The following is a 16,886-nucleotide window of genomic DNA, read 5'->3' as shown; positions in this document are numbered from 1 at the left end:
GAGGTGCGTTCAGACTTTGGTGTAGAGAGCCCATGAAGAATTTCGAGCACATAAATGGTGCATTGAAGAGTTGTGCTGAGGGAAGCTTCCCAAAATAAGCTCTATAGATCATAGGGCTCCACTCCAGGCTAGAATTGTTATCTCCCAGGTTGGAAATCCATCTCTCATAAACATAGCAAGCAATTCTGACCCACATAAAAGTTTGAGGAGGAGAAGAAAAAGATCTGGGGCTGGATCGGTGAGGGGGCAGGTGGAAAAAGACACAAAAGATTTAAAAGACAACGAAAAATTCAGAAAATTTAGTACTAATTTGATTTGGAGAGTGTGAGAAGAGTCCAAGGCAATTATGAGATTTCAGGATCTGGTTTCTATTTTCCAAGAGAGACACAGCAAAAGAGGCAGCAGCAGATAAGGAGGAGGCTGGGAGCAGACTATGAAGATGGAAATGGGCAGGCTGGTGTGGCGTAGTGGGAAGAGCACTGGGTTGGGAATGAGAAATTACTCTTTGTCACCATCTCTGTGACTTTGCTGCTCTAGAATTGTCCTCTCAGAGGCCAGAGTAGATGATCTCCGAGGTCTCTTCCAACTCTAAAATGTCATATGCCAAATTAAAACAAAAGATTTTAATGGAATATAGAAATGTAAGTACATAATTACTGTGATAAACTACTGGAATAGGGTTGTGAGGGCTGCAGGGAAAACTGGTCCCTGGAGAGCCTTAAGAAGTGAATTGATAAGGGGCACCTGGGTGGCGCAGTCGTTAAGCGTCTGCCTTCGGCTCAGGGCGTGATCCCAGCGTTCTGGGATCAAGCCCCACATCAGGCTCCTCCACTAGGAGCCTGCTTTTCCCTCTTCCACTCCCCCTGCTTGTGTTCCCTCTCTCGCTGGCTGTCTCTGTCAAATAAATAAAATCTTAAAAAAAAAAAAAAGTGAATTGATGAAACCATGATTGTTCCCACATCTTGCCTAAGACCAATCCTGTAGATGCTTCAATGTTCAGATAAGCAAAAACTGTAAGATGGTTTCCCTTTTTCTTGAACTCAGAAGACAACTAAAGAACCATCAAAAAACACTTCCAGGGATGGTGACTCTTGATCTCAAGGTCCTGTGTTCAAGCCCCACCTTGGGCATGGAGTCTACTTTAAAAAATAATAATATAATACAATATAATTAATATAATATAATATAATATAATATAATATAATCACTCTTCCAGTAAGTGATGGAAAATAATTCAGTTTGGAGAACCAACTAGACCTGGGTTCAAATCTAGATTTGAATCTCATCTATGCTACTGCTCAGGGTCAACCTCGGATTGGTAACTTATCCTCTTTTATCTCAATTTCCCCATGTCTAAATGGGAGGAAGATACCCAAGATGCAGAGTTGTGAGAATTAAATAGGCTGTGGACTTACCTAAAAAGCCTAGCACAGAGTAGGTGCTCAGTGATTATCACCATCGTCGTCCCTCACCTCCCTCACTGCTTATTCTAGCCGGTAATTTCTGTGACATCACTAGACTCCAAATATTGGGAATAGGCACCCTTGCCTGATTGATCTTCGTCTCTCCCTCCTTACGTCTAAGAGTGCACACTAACGGAAGTCCTCTTTTGCGGACTCTTGCAAGGCGTAAATATCAATTTAAAACTGTGTCCCCTCCTAGCGCCCGAGGAAGGAACTACAACCAAGAGTACGGCAGAGCAGCGGAGTCAAAAATCTGCGCTCTTTCGAGCGTTCCTTGTTCTCCCAAACTCCGCGAAATAAGGGACTCCTTTGCTCTTGCCCACTGCCGAAGCTACTAATAAAGTTTGATTTGAATAAATGAGCGCCCAGGGTCCGCTCTCCCCGCTAAAGCTTCTTCCGCCCACAACGGATTTCGAGAGGCGGGGCAGGCTTGAGGGGCGTGGCCGGAAGTGAGATCAACGCACCCCGGGGTGAAAGGTTAGCGGAAGTGTCCTTTCTTCCTTTCTGCTGTAGGCTCGAGTGCTGGTGTCGGTGAGTAGAGGTTTGGGTGGGATGTTCCAATCCGCCGCCATCCGCGGCCTGGGGTGGAGTTGCCGGGCGGCGCCGGGCGCTTTCCCCTGCTCGGTGTCTGGCGGCTTCGTGGCGGTCTTGTCCTACGAGCAGGGCCCGCGGGCGGCCTGGGCCGAGATGGCAGAGAGCGCAGCGTCAGTTTCCGGGCCCCCAGCCTCGGCTTGCGCGTTTCTGATGGGCCCCTTCTCCTTCCTCTGCAGAGATGGGCAAGTTCATGAAACCCGGGAAGGTGGTGCTGGTCCTGGCCGGACGCTACTCCGGACGCAAAGCGGTCATCGTGAAGGTAACGAGCCTCTCGAGCCTCTGCGGCGCGCTTGCTTCCCGGGAGTTGGGCCGGTTTCGGAGGACCTGCAAGCTTGGAATTCAGGAGCTAGCTTGGCGGGGTATTCGTCCCTGAGCATTGCGGGGGGGGGGGTGAATGCGTGAGGGCTTTTGAGAGAGGAGGGTGCAAAAAGGGAGAAGCAAATGTGAGTGGAGCTGGGCGCCTAACACACAAGGCGTCCTCTATCAAGGAGATTTTTAAAAATAATAGTGGCCAACGTGTATCGAGCGCTCGCTTGGTGTCTGGCATCGCCTTGCTGGTGTTGCCATGTCCAGTCCTTGAAGTCACCTAGGGGGTTCCTTTCTATTGCTAACGTGTAGAGACCCTAAGTAATTCAACTGAGATAAAAATGTTAAGTGCTGCGGCTGGAAGTCTGTAAAAAGAGGAGAAATTGTTTCTAGTCCAAATGATCACTTAGCATATTCTACCCCTCACTGTTGGACTTCTGCCTACATTTTGTAGCCTCTGGTGAGAGCTCCCTAAGCTCTGGCCACACACACACCTGCTTCTGGCAGCCTTTGTTCCCTTTCCCCCCTAATCTGAGACTGGTTTTTGGAGCCAGACTGCCAGTTTTGGAGTCCTGCCTCGATCCCCCACCAACAGTGCAACCGTAGGGGAAGTTAAGAGATGCGAAGTCCTTAGCACCACTGCTTGATACAAAGCAAGCAACTCCGTCAGTGTTAATACTGTTCCTTTTAAATCTCTTACCTCCCAGGAGCCTTCCCGGGTTCTTGTGGGAATGAATACGACCCTTACCTATTACTCTTTGTGCCGCGTAGCACAGTGCTCAAGACCGCTTTGTGTGGTTTTTCCCGTCGTGGGTCTCAGACCTGGGAGCCGGGGTGTTTCTTTTATACATGCCCCACATCTAGCACAGGGCCTAAGTAGGCCCTCAGTCAGTGACATGTGATTTTTGCTTGTTCAGAACATTGATGATGGCACTTCAGACCGTCCCTACAGCCATGCTCTGGTGGCTGGAATTGACCGCTATCCCCGCAAAGTGACAGCCGCCATGGGCAAGAAGAAAATCGCCAAGAGGTCAAAGATCAAGTCTTTTGTGAAAGTTTATAACTACAATCATCTCATGCCCACAAGGTGAGCATTTCAAAAATGTGAATGAGGGGTGCCTCGGTGGTTCAGTTGGTTAAGAGTCTGCCTTCGGCTCAGGTCATGATCCCAGGGTCCTGAGATCGAGTCCTCAAAGGGCTCCCTGCTCAGCAGGGAGTCTGCTTCTCTTTCTCACTCTCTCTGTGCTCGCTTGCTCCCTCTCTCTCTCTTTCTCTCAAATAAAATCTTCAAAGCAGGGATGGGAATGACGGGACTTTCTTTTTGCCCCTCTCTGCCCTGCTGAATAAGGAGACAACCTTGCAACCATTCTAGTGTGGGGAAGAGACATCATTTTCATGTGTCACTTACGAAGTGGTGGTGGTTTCCAGTGTTGCTTCTTTAGTCCAGTGTGGAGCTGTGTTGTACCATTTTCTGTGATGACTTCCCTGACTTGGCCAAGCAGGATGGAAAATCTCTTCCAAGCTTGCCCTTTATCTGTCTCCTCACCTGAAAATTCTTTTTAAGTGTTGGGTAAAGATAGTTTCATTTGTTTACATTCAGAGTAAACACGGGCATTGGATCTGGCCTGCCTCTCTGCCACTCTTCCACTTTCCAGGATACTTATTGAAGGCTTCCCAAAATGGTTGGTAGGTAAAGGCAGCAAGCCTCCCTCCACCAACTATTTCCACTGGGCTGCCAAGCCCTTCAGTCCCTGGCCTTCCGCAGTATCGTGCGGCATACACACTGTCTTGGTGCGTAGGTTATACGGAAGTACAATGGTTGAGGGTCCTGAATAATGAATGGCAGAACCCAGCAGTGTGTGCCTTACAGTTTGCTGCCAGGGGCTGCGTGTTTACTCGTAAGCTGTCTGAAAAGGGCAGAGCTGTTACTTAGGTGCTGGGAAGCAGTGAGACCTCGGCAGCTAGCCGTCCACCTTTTGTACTGTCAGCAGTGAGGCTGCCCCTGCCCGGGCACAACTCGAACAGCACTAAATAAAATGACTCCAGATAGAAAGCTGGCCAGCCGCCATGATCACAGTGAAGGAGCTCTAATAAAGTGACAGGCCCTAGCTAGAAAAATGGTCACTGTGGAAAGTTGAGAGTGAAATGTGAAGTATTTCAATGGTTTGAGTCCATGTAAAGGAGTCCTTTTAAATTGGGAATTTCTGAAGAATATTCTCGGGTCTTTGGCACAGCTCCTATGGATTGCTCCTATGGAGACAGACCCTGACACCCCAGTGTCCCAGGAGTCCTTGGGCTGTGTGAAGGGCCCTGGAAGCGTGTGGGCTGCCCTTAACCTCCCCACCATTATCCCCAGGTACTCTGTGGATATCCCCTTGGATAAAACTGTCGTCAACAAGGATGTCTTCAGAGACCCTGCTCTTAAACGCAAGGCCCGACGAGAGGCCAAGGTCAAGTTCGAGGAGAGGTAAATAGATTTTGGTGGTGGATATTGGAGTATGGTGGCCCTATCTTCCATGAGGGGAATTTGGTTTCACTGTTTTTTTCAATGGTGTCCTTTTTTTCCCCCTTCTAGGTACAAGACCGGCAAGAACAAGTGGTTCTTCCAGAAGCTGCGGTTTTAGATGTTTTGTTTTCAGTCATTAAAAATACCAAAAACAAAAAAATCCCTGTCTGCCTGCGGCATGTATTCTTAGACTGGGAAGGAAGAACTTCCTATGATGAGACATTGGGTGGTGGGTGAGAGGCTGCGGGAAGATACAGAAAGTAATGCCTTTGTGAGACTTGGACTTCTGTCCTCAACCTGGTCATCCTTTTCATCATTTGGACACCCTCGGTGGGCAAGGTGTGAGCTACTGAACTGTTTCCCCAAAAAGGAGTACTCCTGACAGGTGCAGAGCAGAACCTGGGCCGCTCTACTCCCCCTGCCCCCGCCCTCCCCCCCCCCCCCCCGTTGCAGACACCCACAGGCCCCACTTAGTGGGCACTGGCTACTTTGGATAGAGAGCCACCAGTCTGAGGATCTCAAACCAACCACAAAGTGCCGTAGTCCCACTTCGAGATTTAGTAGATCAGAACATCTGGAAAGTTATCTGCTGACACTGGTGCTTCTCTGATGACGCCCACCCTGGAGAGCTGCTCTAGAGGATGGGGTGGGACTAATGAAGGCCTGAGCCCCAGAAGAACCATTCCTAGTGAGATCAGGAGAGGTCCCCAAACGGCCTGGCTAGCAGAGACCAGCAAAAAACAGTGTGATTCAAGGGCCTTGGGCACTGTTGTGTCACCCCTGTTGCCGGAAGGGTATTTGGCCCTTCCGTCTGGCATTTTACCTTCCACTGGACACCTGTGCCCCTGCTGTGCTGGTAAAAGCTTTCCAACTGAGCCGGTTCTAAGTCCCTCGAGGGAAGGAGGAGTCAAACAGGTGTATTCACCAAGCACAGCGCTTGGCACACATCCACCTGGGATCTGGGGAAAGGGCTGGGTCTGTAAATGACTCAAAATCCTGGACTGGATACTAGGAAAGTCTGTTGTGCACTGTATCCTATGTGTTCTCGTTTAATTCCTCACCCTTAAGTATTGGGCATCTCGAGACAGACGAAGCAGCTTGCCTACTCAGTCACAAATGGAAGCAAATTCAAACCCTCTGACTAGAAACTTAAAATTCCCACTCTACCTCGAGGCCCAAGTTCAAATACTGTTCCAGCCTGGTTTGGTTACCGCTTGACTTACAGCAGCATGACCTCAAGCCAGCTTTCTACAATTCCCTGCTTCCGAAGTTGAGAATCCCACCCGGAAAATGTCAAAAACAACCAACTTTGTGGGGTGGTTGGGAAGATCGAGTTAACTCCTGTGAAGCGGATGCTGTGCTGGGCACGGAAGAGCCCCCCAGGCGGCCGGCCGTTAGTAGGGCTCCGTGAACGTGCCCAGGCTTAACCGGCCCGCTCGCGTTTCTCAGTCACCCTTCGTTAGTCTGCTCCGGGGAAATACCTTCACAGCAGACAAGATTCTTTTTTTTTTTTTTTAAAGATTTTATTTATTTATTCGACAGAGATAGAGACAGCCAGCGAGAGAGGGAACACAAGCAGGGGGAGTGGGAGAGGAAGAAGCAGGCTCATAGCAAGGAGCCTGATGTGGGGCTCGATCCCATAACGCTGGGATCACACCCTGAGCCGAAGGCAGACGCTTAACCGCTGTGCCACCCAGGCGCCCCCAGCAGACAAGATTCTACCGACAGGCTTGTACCGGGATTAACAGCCTGGGAACGAGCGGTTGACTGGGGTCCACGTTCTGTTTGCTGTTTGTGGGTGGCTTCCCCTCAGGCCTCAAGGCGGTGAGGTCAGCTCCCAAGCCCAGAAGGTCTCCTCCCAGGGGCGGGGAAGCCAGCCGGGGGCGTGTAAACCTCGGCGGCAGGGGTTTGGCTGAAATGAAAGTGGAAGCGAATTCTGCAGGCAGAACCCTCCGAAGCGTATCTCAGGCCCGGCTTGGAGGGGACGAAGCCGCCTCCGAAGGTCCAAGCAAGAGTTTAGTTACAAGGGACACGGCCACTTCGTGCCCAGCTCTGAAGCCTCAGCTCTGGTCAACCGGACCCCAGGCCCGTGTCAGTGATGGATGATGCCGTAAGCGAGGAGTGGGGGGTGGGGGGAAGCCGAGGAGCATTCCTCTCGGCGGGGAGTGGGCAGGTGTCTCAGGGGCCGGGGGCCAAGCCTCCCCGCCCGGCGCTGAGACCTGCTAAACGTCCGCGGAGAAACGGCTGGGATCACCTCTCCCCCAGCGCACTGCCTCGGAGACAGTCCTGTAACCTGCACCTCGGAAGCCCAAGGGTTCCTCGTGTGGCTGCGGTTTTCTGAGAGAATTCACAGTTCTCATTAGATACTTAAAGGGTTCTGTGACCCAAAAGCTAAGACTCATTCACACCCTTATCTCCTGAGATCTTACCCAACAAACTTCCCCTCCTTATATTTTATCCTAGAGTTGAAATAGACAGTTGCTCGCCTTACAGTTCATTTCAGCGGAACCCTGGGCCCTCTTCCGGGTCACAGGAAGACGCGGTCCTCTTCCAAGAGCTCACCTAACCCCTGCGTGCTGTAGTCTTCCCCTGCCTGACCTGTGAATGCCCCGACTCCTGCCGGACTAAGACTGGCCCCCTGTCTAGCCTGTTCGCCCTTGATCCCTAGACAGGCCAGCACTGTGTCTGATGCAGTCGGCACTCCATGAGCCGCTGTGGAATAAATGAGTCTCCTCCCCTCTCCAGCTTCTTCAGCCTTTCCCTCCCTGCTCTTCCCCCATCTGTTACAAACACACAGATGTCTTGCTGGGGAATCTTTCATTTGCCCCACAAATGTAATAAGAAAGATCACAGGCTCAGGGTGCCTGGCTGGCTGAGTTGGTGGAATGGGGCAACTCCTGATCTCGGGGTTGTGAGTTCAAGCCCCACGTTAGGTGTAGAGATTACTTAAAAAAAAAAGAAAAAAAAAAGGGATGCCTGAGTGGCTCAGTTGGTTAAGCATCTGCCTTCAGCTCAGGTCATGATCCCGGGGTCCTGGGGTGGAGTCCCGTGTGGAGCTCCCTGCTCAGCGGGGAGTCTGCTTCTCCCCCTGCTTGTGCTCTCTCTCTGACAAAATCTTTTAAAAATTAAATTAAATTAAATTAAAAAGTTAAAGCAGATAATCCATAAACCCATAAAGACTTAGCACACTGATTGTTAATGTTACTGCCAACCTTTCAGAACCTCAGTTCCCATGATTATCTTGATTCAGCCCCATCGTCTACCTCTGCCAAAACTACTCCCTTAAAGGGCCTTTCATATTGAAAGGTGGGTTCAGGAAACTTTTCTTTTAATCACACTAAGTTCATTATTGAGAGACGACCTCTATTAATAACATTTTGGGGGACGCCTGGGTGGCTTAGTCGGTTGAGCATCTGCCTTTGGCTAGGGTCATGATCCCAGGGTCTTGGGACTGATCCCTCGTCTGTCCGGCTCCTTGCTCAGCAGGGAGCCTGCTTCTCCCTCTGCCTGCCACTCTCCCTGCTTGTGCTCTCTCCCTCTCTTGACAAATAAATACATAAAATCTTAAAAAAAATAATAATAACATTTTGGTGTCTGCCCAGAGTTTTTTTATGCCTTTTAATTTTTTAAAATATTTTATATTTTTTAAAAGTAATCTCTACACCCAATGTGGGGCTCGAACTCATGACCCTGAGATCAAGAGTTTCATGCTCTTCCTAGAGTGAGCCAGTCAGGCACGCCCCGCATTTTTGTATGTTAATAAGGTCCTTACGAAGTAAAACTTTTTAAATCAACAGAATAGGGATTATACTTCTATACAGTTTTATATCTTGCATTTTTGGCTTATTGTGAACATTTCTTCATATCGTTAAATGTTCTATGTCTTTTAATTGCTGCATGATATATTTATTTAGCTATTCCTCTGTTGTTGGATATGTAGATTTCTTTTTGTCAGTTTTGTTTTTTTATTGTTTTGTTTTTGTTTTTTTAAAGATTTTATTTATCTGTCAGAGAGAGAGACAGAGCACAAGCAGGGGGAGCGGCAGGCAGAGGGAGAAGCAGGCTCCCTGCTGAGCAAAGAGCCCGATGTGGGACCCTGAGATCATGACCTGAGCCAAAGGCAGATGCTTAACTAACTGAGCCACCCAGGCGTCCCTATCTTGCCGTTTTTAGAAAAAGATTTAATTTAATTTATTTGAGAGAGAGAGCTCAATCATGAGCAGGGGGGAGAGATGGAGGGGGAAAGAATTTCAAGCAAACTCCTCACTGAACGTGGAGCCCAGTGTGGGGCTCAATTTCACCTCCCTGAGATCATGACCTGAGCCAAAACCAAGAGTCAGTCGCTCAACTAACTGAACCACCCAGGCCTCCCTGTTTTGTTCTTAATGTAAGCTCTACACCCAATGTGAGGCTTGAACTCAGACCCTGAGATCCAGAGTCACGTGCTGCATGCTCTACTGGCCAAGCCACCCAGGCACCCCTCTTTTTGTCTGTTTTAAATAAAGCCACAATAATAATCGTTGTACATAACTTCTGGCTATTTCCTTATAAGTAGGACTGGTTTTTTGTCGCTCAGTCTCCGTGGTCATTCTTTTTTTTTTTTTTTAAGATTTTTATTTATTTATTTGACAGAGATAGAGACAGCCAGCGAGAGAGGGAACACAAGCAGGGGGAGTGGGAGAGGAAGAAGCAGGCTCCCAGTGGAGGAGCCTGATGCGGGGCTCGATCCCACAACGCCGGGATCACGCCCTGAGCCTAAGGCAGACGCTTAACGACTGAGCCACCCGGGCGCCCCTCAGAGGTCATTCTGAATTCGGTCATCATCTTAGTTGGCCTGTTAGCAGATTTAGCACAGCTGCGGGCTCCTCTTCCATGAACCCTTTCTTCACACTCCCGTTCTCCCTCCAGGTTCACTGACCCCTCCTCTGCATTCTCCTTGGCTGGTGCTTCTTTGTTCCCCTGACCTCTTACTGGTGGGAGCCCCAGAAATCAGCCCTTGGACCTCTCTATGTCTGTACCTCCCTCGCTGTTGCTCTCATGGAGTTGTGAGACTCTCTTGTGATCTTACTTAGTTTTGTGACTCTGTCTCCCCTGCATGAATAATCCCCACACATTTCCTTCCGGCCGGACATCTTCCCTGAGTACTAGATCCCTAGAGGCAACTGCTACCCCCCGCCCCGTCTCTACTGACATGTCAAATAGGCACTGCATACCCGGTATGTTCAAAATAAGCCCTTTGTTTTCTGCCCGAAATCTCTTCCACCCACGGCCTTCCCCATCTCAGAAAATGGCTCTCATTCCCTCCAGTTGCTCAAGCCAAAAAGCTTGGAGTCATCCCAGGCTCCTCTCTTTCTTCCACACTCTATTTCCAATCCATCTGCGACTTCAGCCAATCTAGACTCCACTGCCCCTCACCGCCTCCATTACTCCCACCTGGTCCAAGCCACCAACGTGGCTCTCCTGGACACTGTAATGCCTCCTCGGTGGCCTCCCCGCTTGTGCCCTTTCCCCACATCAGTCTAGTCACACAACAGCCAAGTCAACCTGTTAACTTTTAAGCCTGTCTGTGACTTCCCACCCCACATTGTATAAGAGGCCCTGCATGGTCCGACCCTGTTTCCTCTGTGACTTCATCTCCGGCCACCGTCCCCTCAATTCCTCTGCTCCTACTCATTGGCTTCCTTGCTATCCCTCAGATCCGCCCGACAAACTCCCATCTCAGGGCCTTTGCACTTGCTGTTCCTCTGCATAGAACTCTCCCCCCATGTACACATGGCTTGCTCCTGCATGTCCTTCAAGTAAATGATCCAGTGTCGTCTCAGCAAGGCCTGCTCTGATCACCCATTTCAGATGTACTCCAACGTTCTCTCTCCTCCCCCTGCTTGGTTTGTGTCCACAACACGTACCACTAGCACACTGTAGATTTTATTTATCTGTTTATTGTCGGGCTCATCCTCTAGAATATAAACTCCACAAGGAAGTTGTGTCTGGTTTTGTTGTTTTTTAAGATTATTTATTTATTTATTCGACAGAGATAGAGACAGCCAGCGAGAGAGGGAACACAAGCAGGGGGAGTGGGAGAGGAAGAAGCAGGCTCATAGCAAAGGAGCCTGATGTGGGGCTCGATCCCAGAACGCCGGGATCACACCCTGAGCCGAAGGCAGACGCTTAACCGCTGAGCCACCCAGGCGCCCCAGAAGTTGTGTCTGTTCTGTTCACCGCTGTGTTTCCAGAGTCTGGAGCAGTGCCTGGCACCCGGTAGAAGCTCAGTAGCTAGTTGTTGAAGGAGTGAATGAGAAAGCAAATGAGCGCGTGGGCTTCTTCTAGCCTCCTTTCCTTGGAGCGCTGCTCCATCCGCCTCCCCCCGTGTCTCTGACAGTCCCCAGTCCTGGCCCTGGCCCTCCTTATCTTTGGCCAGGCCTTCTTCTTCTTCTTCTTCTTTTTGGTTTTTCCTCTGCCATTCCTTTCGTCTCCCCTGACCCCTGACTAGGTACCCTCGAGGGTTACATTTTTAAGGCTCTGTCCCTGAAAGAGTTCCTCCTGCCCTTTGGCTTCTTCCATCACCACAGGCCGTTCCAACCTAGAGTCCTCTGCACCAAATCCTGTCTTGACCCTGTGTCGTCAACGGCCTGGGGTTTGACTTTCTTTGGCCCATTAATTAACCCTGACAAACTTCAGGCTCCTCTTCTATAAAATGAGGATTAACAGGGGCGCCTGGGCGGCTCAGCCAGTTAAGCGTCCGACTCTTGATTTTGGCCCAGGTCATGATCTCAGGGTCATGGAATCAAGTCCCACAATGGGCTCCATGCTCAGCACAGAGTCTGCCTGAGATTTTCTCTCTCCCTCTCCCCCTCCCCCTCCCCTCACACACTCGCCCGCTTTCTCTCTCAAATAAATAAATCTTAAAAAAAAGAGAGAGAGATTTAATAAAATAGAAAGCATTCAACATAGCACACATTATGTGCCAGGCACCATTGTTTCCAACAAAATTATATATAGGTGGAAATTGCTATTACGCCCATTTTACAGATGAGGAAACCAAGGCACAGAGTTCCATAACTTGCTCATTGTCTTGCAGTACTAAGAGGAGCTGGATGTAAGCCCCAGGAGTTTGGTCCCAGAGTTTGTGCTTTTAACTGTTACACGGAACTGCTTCCCAATACCCCTGTGATGAACATAGACAGCATGAGAGCTTATCTCATGGGGCAGTTACATTGTAAAGTTGGCAAGTAAGGCAGAAGTATGTAGGTAGTCAAAATTAACCGTAAATCATTACCCCAGCGCTAGAGTATCCAGCATTTGCAGTCCGTCAACGAGCTCCATGTAGAATGAATTGCAATTCTTTTCCGCGGAGCAGCAGATGCTCATTGGCTTGTGTTTAGGAGACCCTGTTACCAAGTGCGTGAAGTGAATTCATGTAAGTGACGATGATCAGCCTGTGTTGTCCTTCAGAGGGCCCTACAAGAGAGAAGTTCCGGTTGGGAGCTGGAGACAGGGGACAGTTCTGTGATTCTTAAATTGAGGTGGGGTCCAGCTGTGCCCAGCACCTAGCAAGCCCCCAGTAACCACCAGCTCACTTCCTTGCCTGTTGGGTCCCTGGCTTTTTATCAAACTCTTGACACCCAGGTCTACACTCTTGGCATCATCTCTCCAGTTTGTCCCCGCTGCCTCCTTACTAGAAACATCCAGAGTCCTGGAGCTTTCCTCATGAAATGTGCCTACCCGCACATGCCCACTGCCAGCGGCCCAGCTCAGCTCCTGCCACGTCAGTGGGAATTAGAACCTCAGAGTCTCACTCCTTTATTAATGGGATGAACCCCGCTGCTTGGGTTCATCCTGCCATGGCTGCCAAACTGCTCTCTTAACCACCGTGCCCACCCCCTCAGCCCCCCTCAGAAATCTTCACTAGCTCCCCATCTCCTACTGATATCAGATCTGAACTCCCCTGCTTGAATGGTTCTTTTAAAAACTCTATATTTATTGGGGCGCCCTGGTGGCTCAGTCGGTTGAGCGACCAACTCTTGGTTTTGGCTCATGTCATGATCTCAGGGTCATGAGATTAAGCCCCACGTTGGGCTCCACGCTCAGCACAGAGTCTGCTTGAGATTCTTTCCCCCTCCTCCTCCTTTCCCCTCCATCCCTCCTACCGCTCATGCGCTCTCTCTCTCTGTCAAATAAATAAATAAAATAAAGTCTTTTTTTTTTAATTGGGAAGATAGGGATGCCTGGGTGGCTTAGTTAAGTGTCTGCCTTCGGCTCAGGTCATGATCCCAGGGTCCTGGGATCAAGTCCCGCATCGGGCTCCCAGCTCAGTGGGGAGCCTGCTTCTCCCTCTGCCTGCCACTCCCCCTGATTGTGCTCTCTCTCTGTCTCTCTGACAAATAAATAAATAAAGTCTTTAAAAAAGAAAAAAAAGGAAGATATAGGATACCGGAACCACATTCCCATGTGAGAAAATCTTGGCTGGAGCTGAGAAGAGGCTGCCACTTTAGTGGGGACATGCTCTCTCCAGTTTGTGAGTCCCAGCACTCCCTATTATCTACACTGACTCCTTGGACTCATTGATGTCATCTAACTGTCCCTTAAAGACACCTTATTTGTAGAAATATAAAGAACTGCGTACCTTTCTCACTACTCATAAACCAGCATTATTTGGTCAAGGCCTAGCTTTCCTCTGCTTAAAAACAGTGAACTCACACTGAATGTCTTCAGTGCCCTCTGTAATATGCTCCCATTCTGGCATTCATTCACTGCATTCATTCATTCATTCAACACACATTGACTGAATGCCTGTTTTGTGCCAGGGACTCTGCTAAACACTGGGGGTACAGAGATGACTAGGACAGAGTCCCGCCTTCCCAAGTGAGCTCACGCTTCTCTGAGCTGACCTTATTTATCAGGCTTCCCAACCACAGAGTGAACCCTGCCAGCTAACGTCTATCCCATCCCAGAAACAAAGGTGCATTTATTCGTATCGCTGCTGTCATTCCCTTGCCCATGTTGTCACTCTCTGTCTCTGGACCTGCTTCAAATCACACTCAGTCTGAAAGGCTGCTTGGTACAGTGGAAAGAGTGGCAGTCAAGGGACAAGCTGGGAGATGTGGAGTAAACTGCTCCCCCACTCTGGGCTTGATTTCTTTTGGGGGGGGCCTTGATTTCTTCACTGGAGAGCACAGATTAGCAGTCTGGAGTCAGACTGCATAGGGTTGAATGACTTTGGGCAAGTCACTAACATCTCTGAGCTTTGGTTTCTTCATCGGTAAAATAAGGTAAAGAGGGAATTTATCTCATAGTGTGGTTTCAAGAATCGAGTGATACAATCCATATAAAAAGCTTGGCACATGGGGCGCCTGGGTGGCTCAGTCGTTAAGCGTCTGCCTTCGGCTCAGGGCGTGATCCCGGCGATCTGGGATCAAGCCCCACATCAGGCTTCTCTGCTGGGAGCCTGCTTCTTCCTCTCCCACTCCCCCTGCTTGTGTTCCCTCTCTCGCTGGCTGTCTGTCAAATAAATAAATAAACTCTTAAAAAAAAAAAAAAGTTTGGCACAGTGCCTGACATACAGTAAGTGCTTAATAAATGTTAGCTAATAGTATGACATTTTGCCACTCTAAGCCCCCACTCCTTCTGGAGGCCTCCCTACTGATGTTAAGCCCTACGGGATGATCCCTCCTCCATACTCCAGATGTCCTCCACAGTCCATTGTGTGAACGTACACGTGGTCTTGGGTAGCGTTTCCTGCAGACCCAAGGGCTGGTCTCTTGTCCCTGTGTCTCCCTGTGTCAGTGCCCAGCACCCCTCAGCAGGAGCTCCGTGTTTGTTAAAAGCAAGGTCTCCTGCAAAGAACCAGCTGTGGCTGCTGCCAGGGCTCCTCGGGCGCCCCCCAGAGGCCCCCAGGGATGAGGCCGGCCAAGTCCTGAGGAGAGCAGGCCAGGACCAGCCCGGGGCAGGGGAGCAGGGCTGGGCTGTTCTGGAGCTGAGTCCCAGCTCTGCTGTGGGACAGTCCCCAGTAGGCCCCCTTGCCCTGGGCTCCTTCTCCGGGAAGGCAGATGGGTGTGTGCTCATTTCCCCACGGCTCTAACAGGCCCTCGGTGCCCTTCGGGAGGAGCAGGCCAGACTGAAGAGCAGGCTGCAGGAGCTGCAGAAGCAGAGGGGGGCGCTCGGGGACCCAGCCCGAGACCAGGTAGGCTGGGGGAGGGGTGTGGCCTGGGAGGAAGAACTAGAAGTTCGTTTCTCTCCTTGCTGTGTCGCCTGAGTATGTGGCTTGAACTCTCTGGACCTGTCCTCTCATCTGTAAAGTGGAGCTACCGAACTTGCAGGGTTATGTGAGGACAAGCTAAGATCTTGGGTCTAAAGTGCGAGTACAGGCTTGACCTGCGTTCATCTCATTTATCCCGCTCTTCTTTCAATCAATCAATGTATTCGTCCCTGGCATGGATCACATGGAACACTTTCCTCCTGAGGGGCAGGGGTGGGGCGTCTCCCACCCTTGAAGGCTGCATCAGCCTCCCCTCCCCCACCTCCAGGTCCCATTCGGGGTACCTGCGATCCCCCTGGTGTTCCGAGGACACACTCAGCAGGGCCAGGAAGCGCCCAAGTGTCTGGTTTCCAAAGTGCGGATCTGCTACCCTCTGCCCGGAGGCTCTGCTCTGATCACCTTCGATGACCCCAACGGTGAGTTCTCCCAGAGGCCCCGGGCGGGAGGCAGGGTGGCTTCCCAGCACTGACCCTGCGCCCCCGCCCCAGTGGCCGAGAGGGTGCTGCAGCGAAAGGAGCACGAGATCCGCGTGGAGGAATGCCGGCTGCGGGTGCAGGTTCAGGCTCTGGAGCTGCCCGTGGTGACCTCCATCCAGGTGACGAGCGGCGGGGTCCTGGGCCATGCAGGGACTGCAGTTCGCTTGGGTCCCGGGCAGTGGGGCCGGATCTCTCCTTCCTGTCCACCCCTAGGTGTCCACTCAGGTAAGCAGGCAGAGCGTGCTGGTCAGCGGGTTTCCTGCCGGCCTCCAGCTGAGTGAGGAGGAGCTGCTGGACAAGCTGGAGATCTTCTTTGGCAAGACCAGGAACGGGGGTGGCGATGTGGAGACTCGGGAGCTCCTGCGCGGGGGTGTCGTTCTGGGTTTCGCTAAGGACGCAGGTGAGGGCCCTGCCCCCGAGATTGGGCTGATGGAGGCCTCAGGCCTCAGACCCCAGGAGAGCAGAGCCCCTGATGCTAGAGGTCCACCCCTCTCTCTCCCCGCAGTGGCCCAGTACCTGTGCCAGGTTGGCGACTTCACAGTGCCACTGGGCAGCCAAAAGTTCCCTTTGAGAGTCTCTCCCTACCTCAGTGGGGCGATCCAGAAGGCTGAGGTAAGTGGGAAGATAGAGAATCGGGGGCTGGGCCAGGCGCCTGCCTGCCAGATACTTGCCCAAGAAAGGAACAGAGTCCCCAAACCCCACTCCCCTCCCCATTGCCAGCGTCTCTGGCCTCCTTGTTCCTCCCCTGCCCCCAGGCGTCTGGCCCGCCCCCAGTCCCTGACTCTCAGGAGCCTTTCCCCATCTTCTGGCTCCTTTTTCAGATCGAGGTCCGGCCAGTGCCCCGGTCAGTGCTAGTGCTCAACATTCCCGATGTCCTGGATGGCCCGGAGCTGCAGGACATCCTGGAGATCCACTTCCAGAAGCCCTCCCGTGGAGGTGGGGAGGTGGAGTCCCTGAGAGTCGTGCCCCCGGGACAGCGGGGCCTGGCAGTCTTCACCGCCACCTCGGGCTGAGAGCCTGCCCTCCTCATAGCCCGCCCCCCTCCACCAAGCCTCTCGAGCCAGGCTGGGGTTGGGTGCGCGGGCGCAGGAGATCGTGCAGGTCAACAGCGGCAGGGATTATGGCTTGTGAAATGCTGCCCAAGAGCAATAAAAGTGGCGTGACCGTCTTCTCATTTCATTTCCTGAAAGGAAACTTGATTTGAGCATGGAAGAAGGAACCCTAACCTTCCACTCCCGGCGCTGGCCTTCCGGGAGCCCACCTTCCCCTCCAACTCTCAAGAGGCA

At 51.3% G+C, this 16,886-nt stretch overlaps 2 protein-coding genes across 3 annotated transcripts; both read left to right on the top strand.

Annotated features, from left to right (window-relative positions):
- The first annotated feature begins 1,898 nt into the window (after positions 1-1,898).
- On the top strand, positions 1,899-5,029 carry RPL27 (ribosomal protein L27). The gene is made up of 5 exons (XM_026512738.2): positions 1,899-1,994; positions 2,234-2,316; positions 3,281-3,450; positions 4,720-4,830; positions 4,939-5,029. Exons 2-5 carry the CDS (start codon positions 2,236-2,238, stop codon positions 4,985-4,987), a joined length of 411 nt encoding a protein of 136 aa, XP_026368523.1. The 5' UTR covers positions 1,899-1,994; positions 2,234-2,235; the 3' UTR covers positions 4,988-5,029.
- Positions 5,030-6,691: 1,662 nt separating this feature from the next.
- Positions 6,692-16,768, top strand: IFI35 (interferon induced protein 35). 2 transcript variants are annotated; one of them, XM_026512736.4, is made up of 7 exons: positions 6,695-6,979; positions 14,951-15,049; positions 15,393-15,540; positions 15,613-15,719; positions 15,814-16,000; positions 16,106-16,212; positions 16,422-16,768. In XM_026512736.4, exons 1-7 carry the CDS (start codon positions 6,968-6,970, stop codon positions 16,611-16,613), a joined length of 852 nt encoding a protein of 283 aa, XP_026368521.2. In that variant the 5' UTR covers positions 6,695-6,967; the 3' UTR covers positions 16,614-16,768. The 2 variants fall into 2 exon arrangements, with proteins under 2 accessions (XP_057173873.1, XP_026368521.2); XM_057317890.1 differs by lacking the exon at positions 14,951-15,049 and having other exon boundaries at positions 6,692-6,979.
- The last annotated feature ends 118 nt before the right edge of the window (positions 16,769-16,886 follow it).

This window comes from Ursus arctos, unplaced genomic scaffold (assembly GCF_023065955.2).
Source record: "Ursus arctos isolate Adak ecotype North America unplaced genomic scaffold, UrsArc2.0 scaffold_24, whole genome shotgun sequence".
NCBI lineage: Eukaryota > Metazoa > Chordata > Mammalia > Carnivora > Ursidae > Ursus > Ursus arctos.
The sequence above is the reverse complement of the archived record's forward strand: the minus strand, read 5'-3'. Positions and strand labels throughout refer to the sequence as shown.

What these genes read in the sequence shown, in the direction of transcription:
- RPL27 (XM_026512738.2), top strand. Translation starts at nt 2,236, where the DNA reads ATGGGCAAGTTCATGAAACCCGGGAAGGTGGTGCTGGTCCTGGCCGGA. An exon ending in GCAAAGCGGTCATCGTGAAG is followed by an intron (nt 2,317 to 3,280) that starts GTAACGAGCCTC and finishes TTGCTTGTTCAG; the next exon opens with AACATTGATGATGGCACTTC. An exon ending in AAGGTCAAGTTCGAGGAGAG is followed by an intron (nt 4,831 to 4,938) that starts GTAAATAGATTT and finishes TCCCCCTTCTAG; the next exon opens with GTACAAGACCGGCAAGAACA.
- IFI35 (XM_026512736.4), top strand. An exon ending in CACCTTCGATGACCCCAACG is followed by an intron (nt 15,541 to 15,612) that starts GTGAGTTCTCCC and finishes CCCCCGCCCCAG; the next exon opens with TGGCCGAGAGGGTGCTGCAG. An exon ending in GGGTTTCGCTAAGGACGCAG is followed by an intron (nt 16,001 to 16,105) that starts GTGAGGGCCCTG and finishes CTCTCCCCGCAG; the next exon opens with TGGCCCAGTACCTGTGCCAG.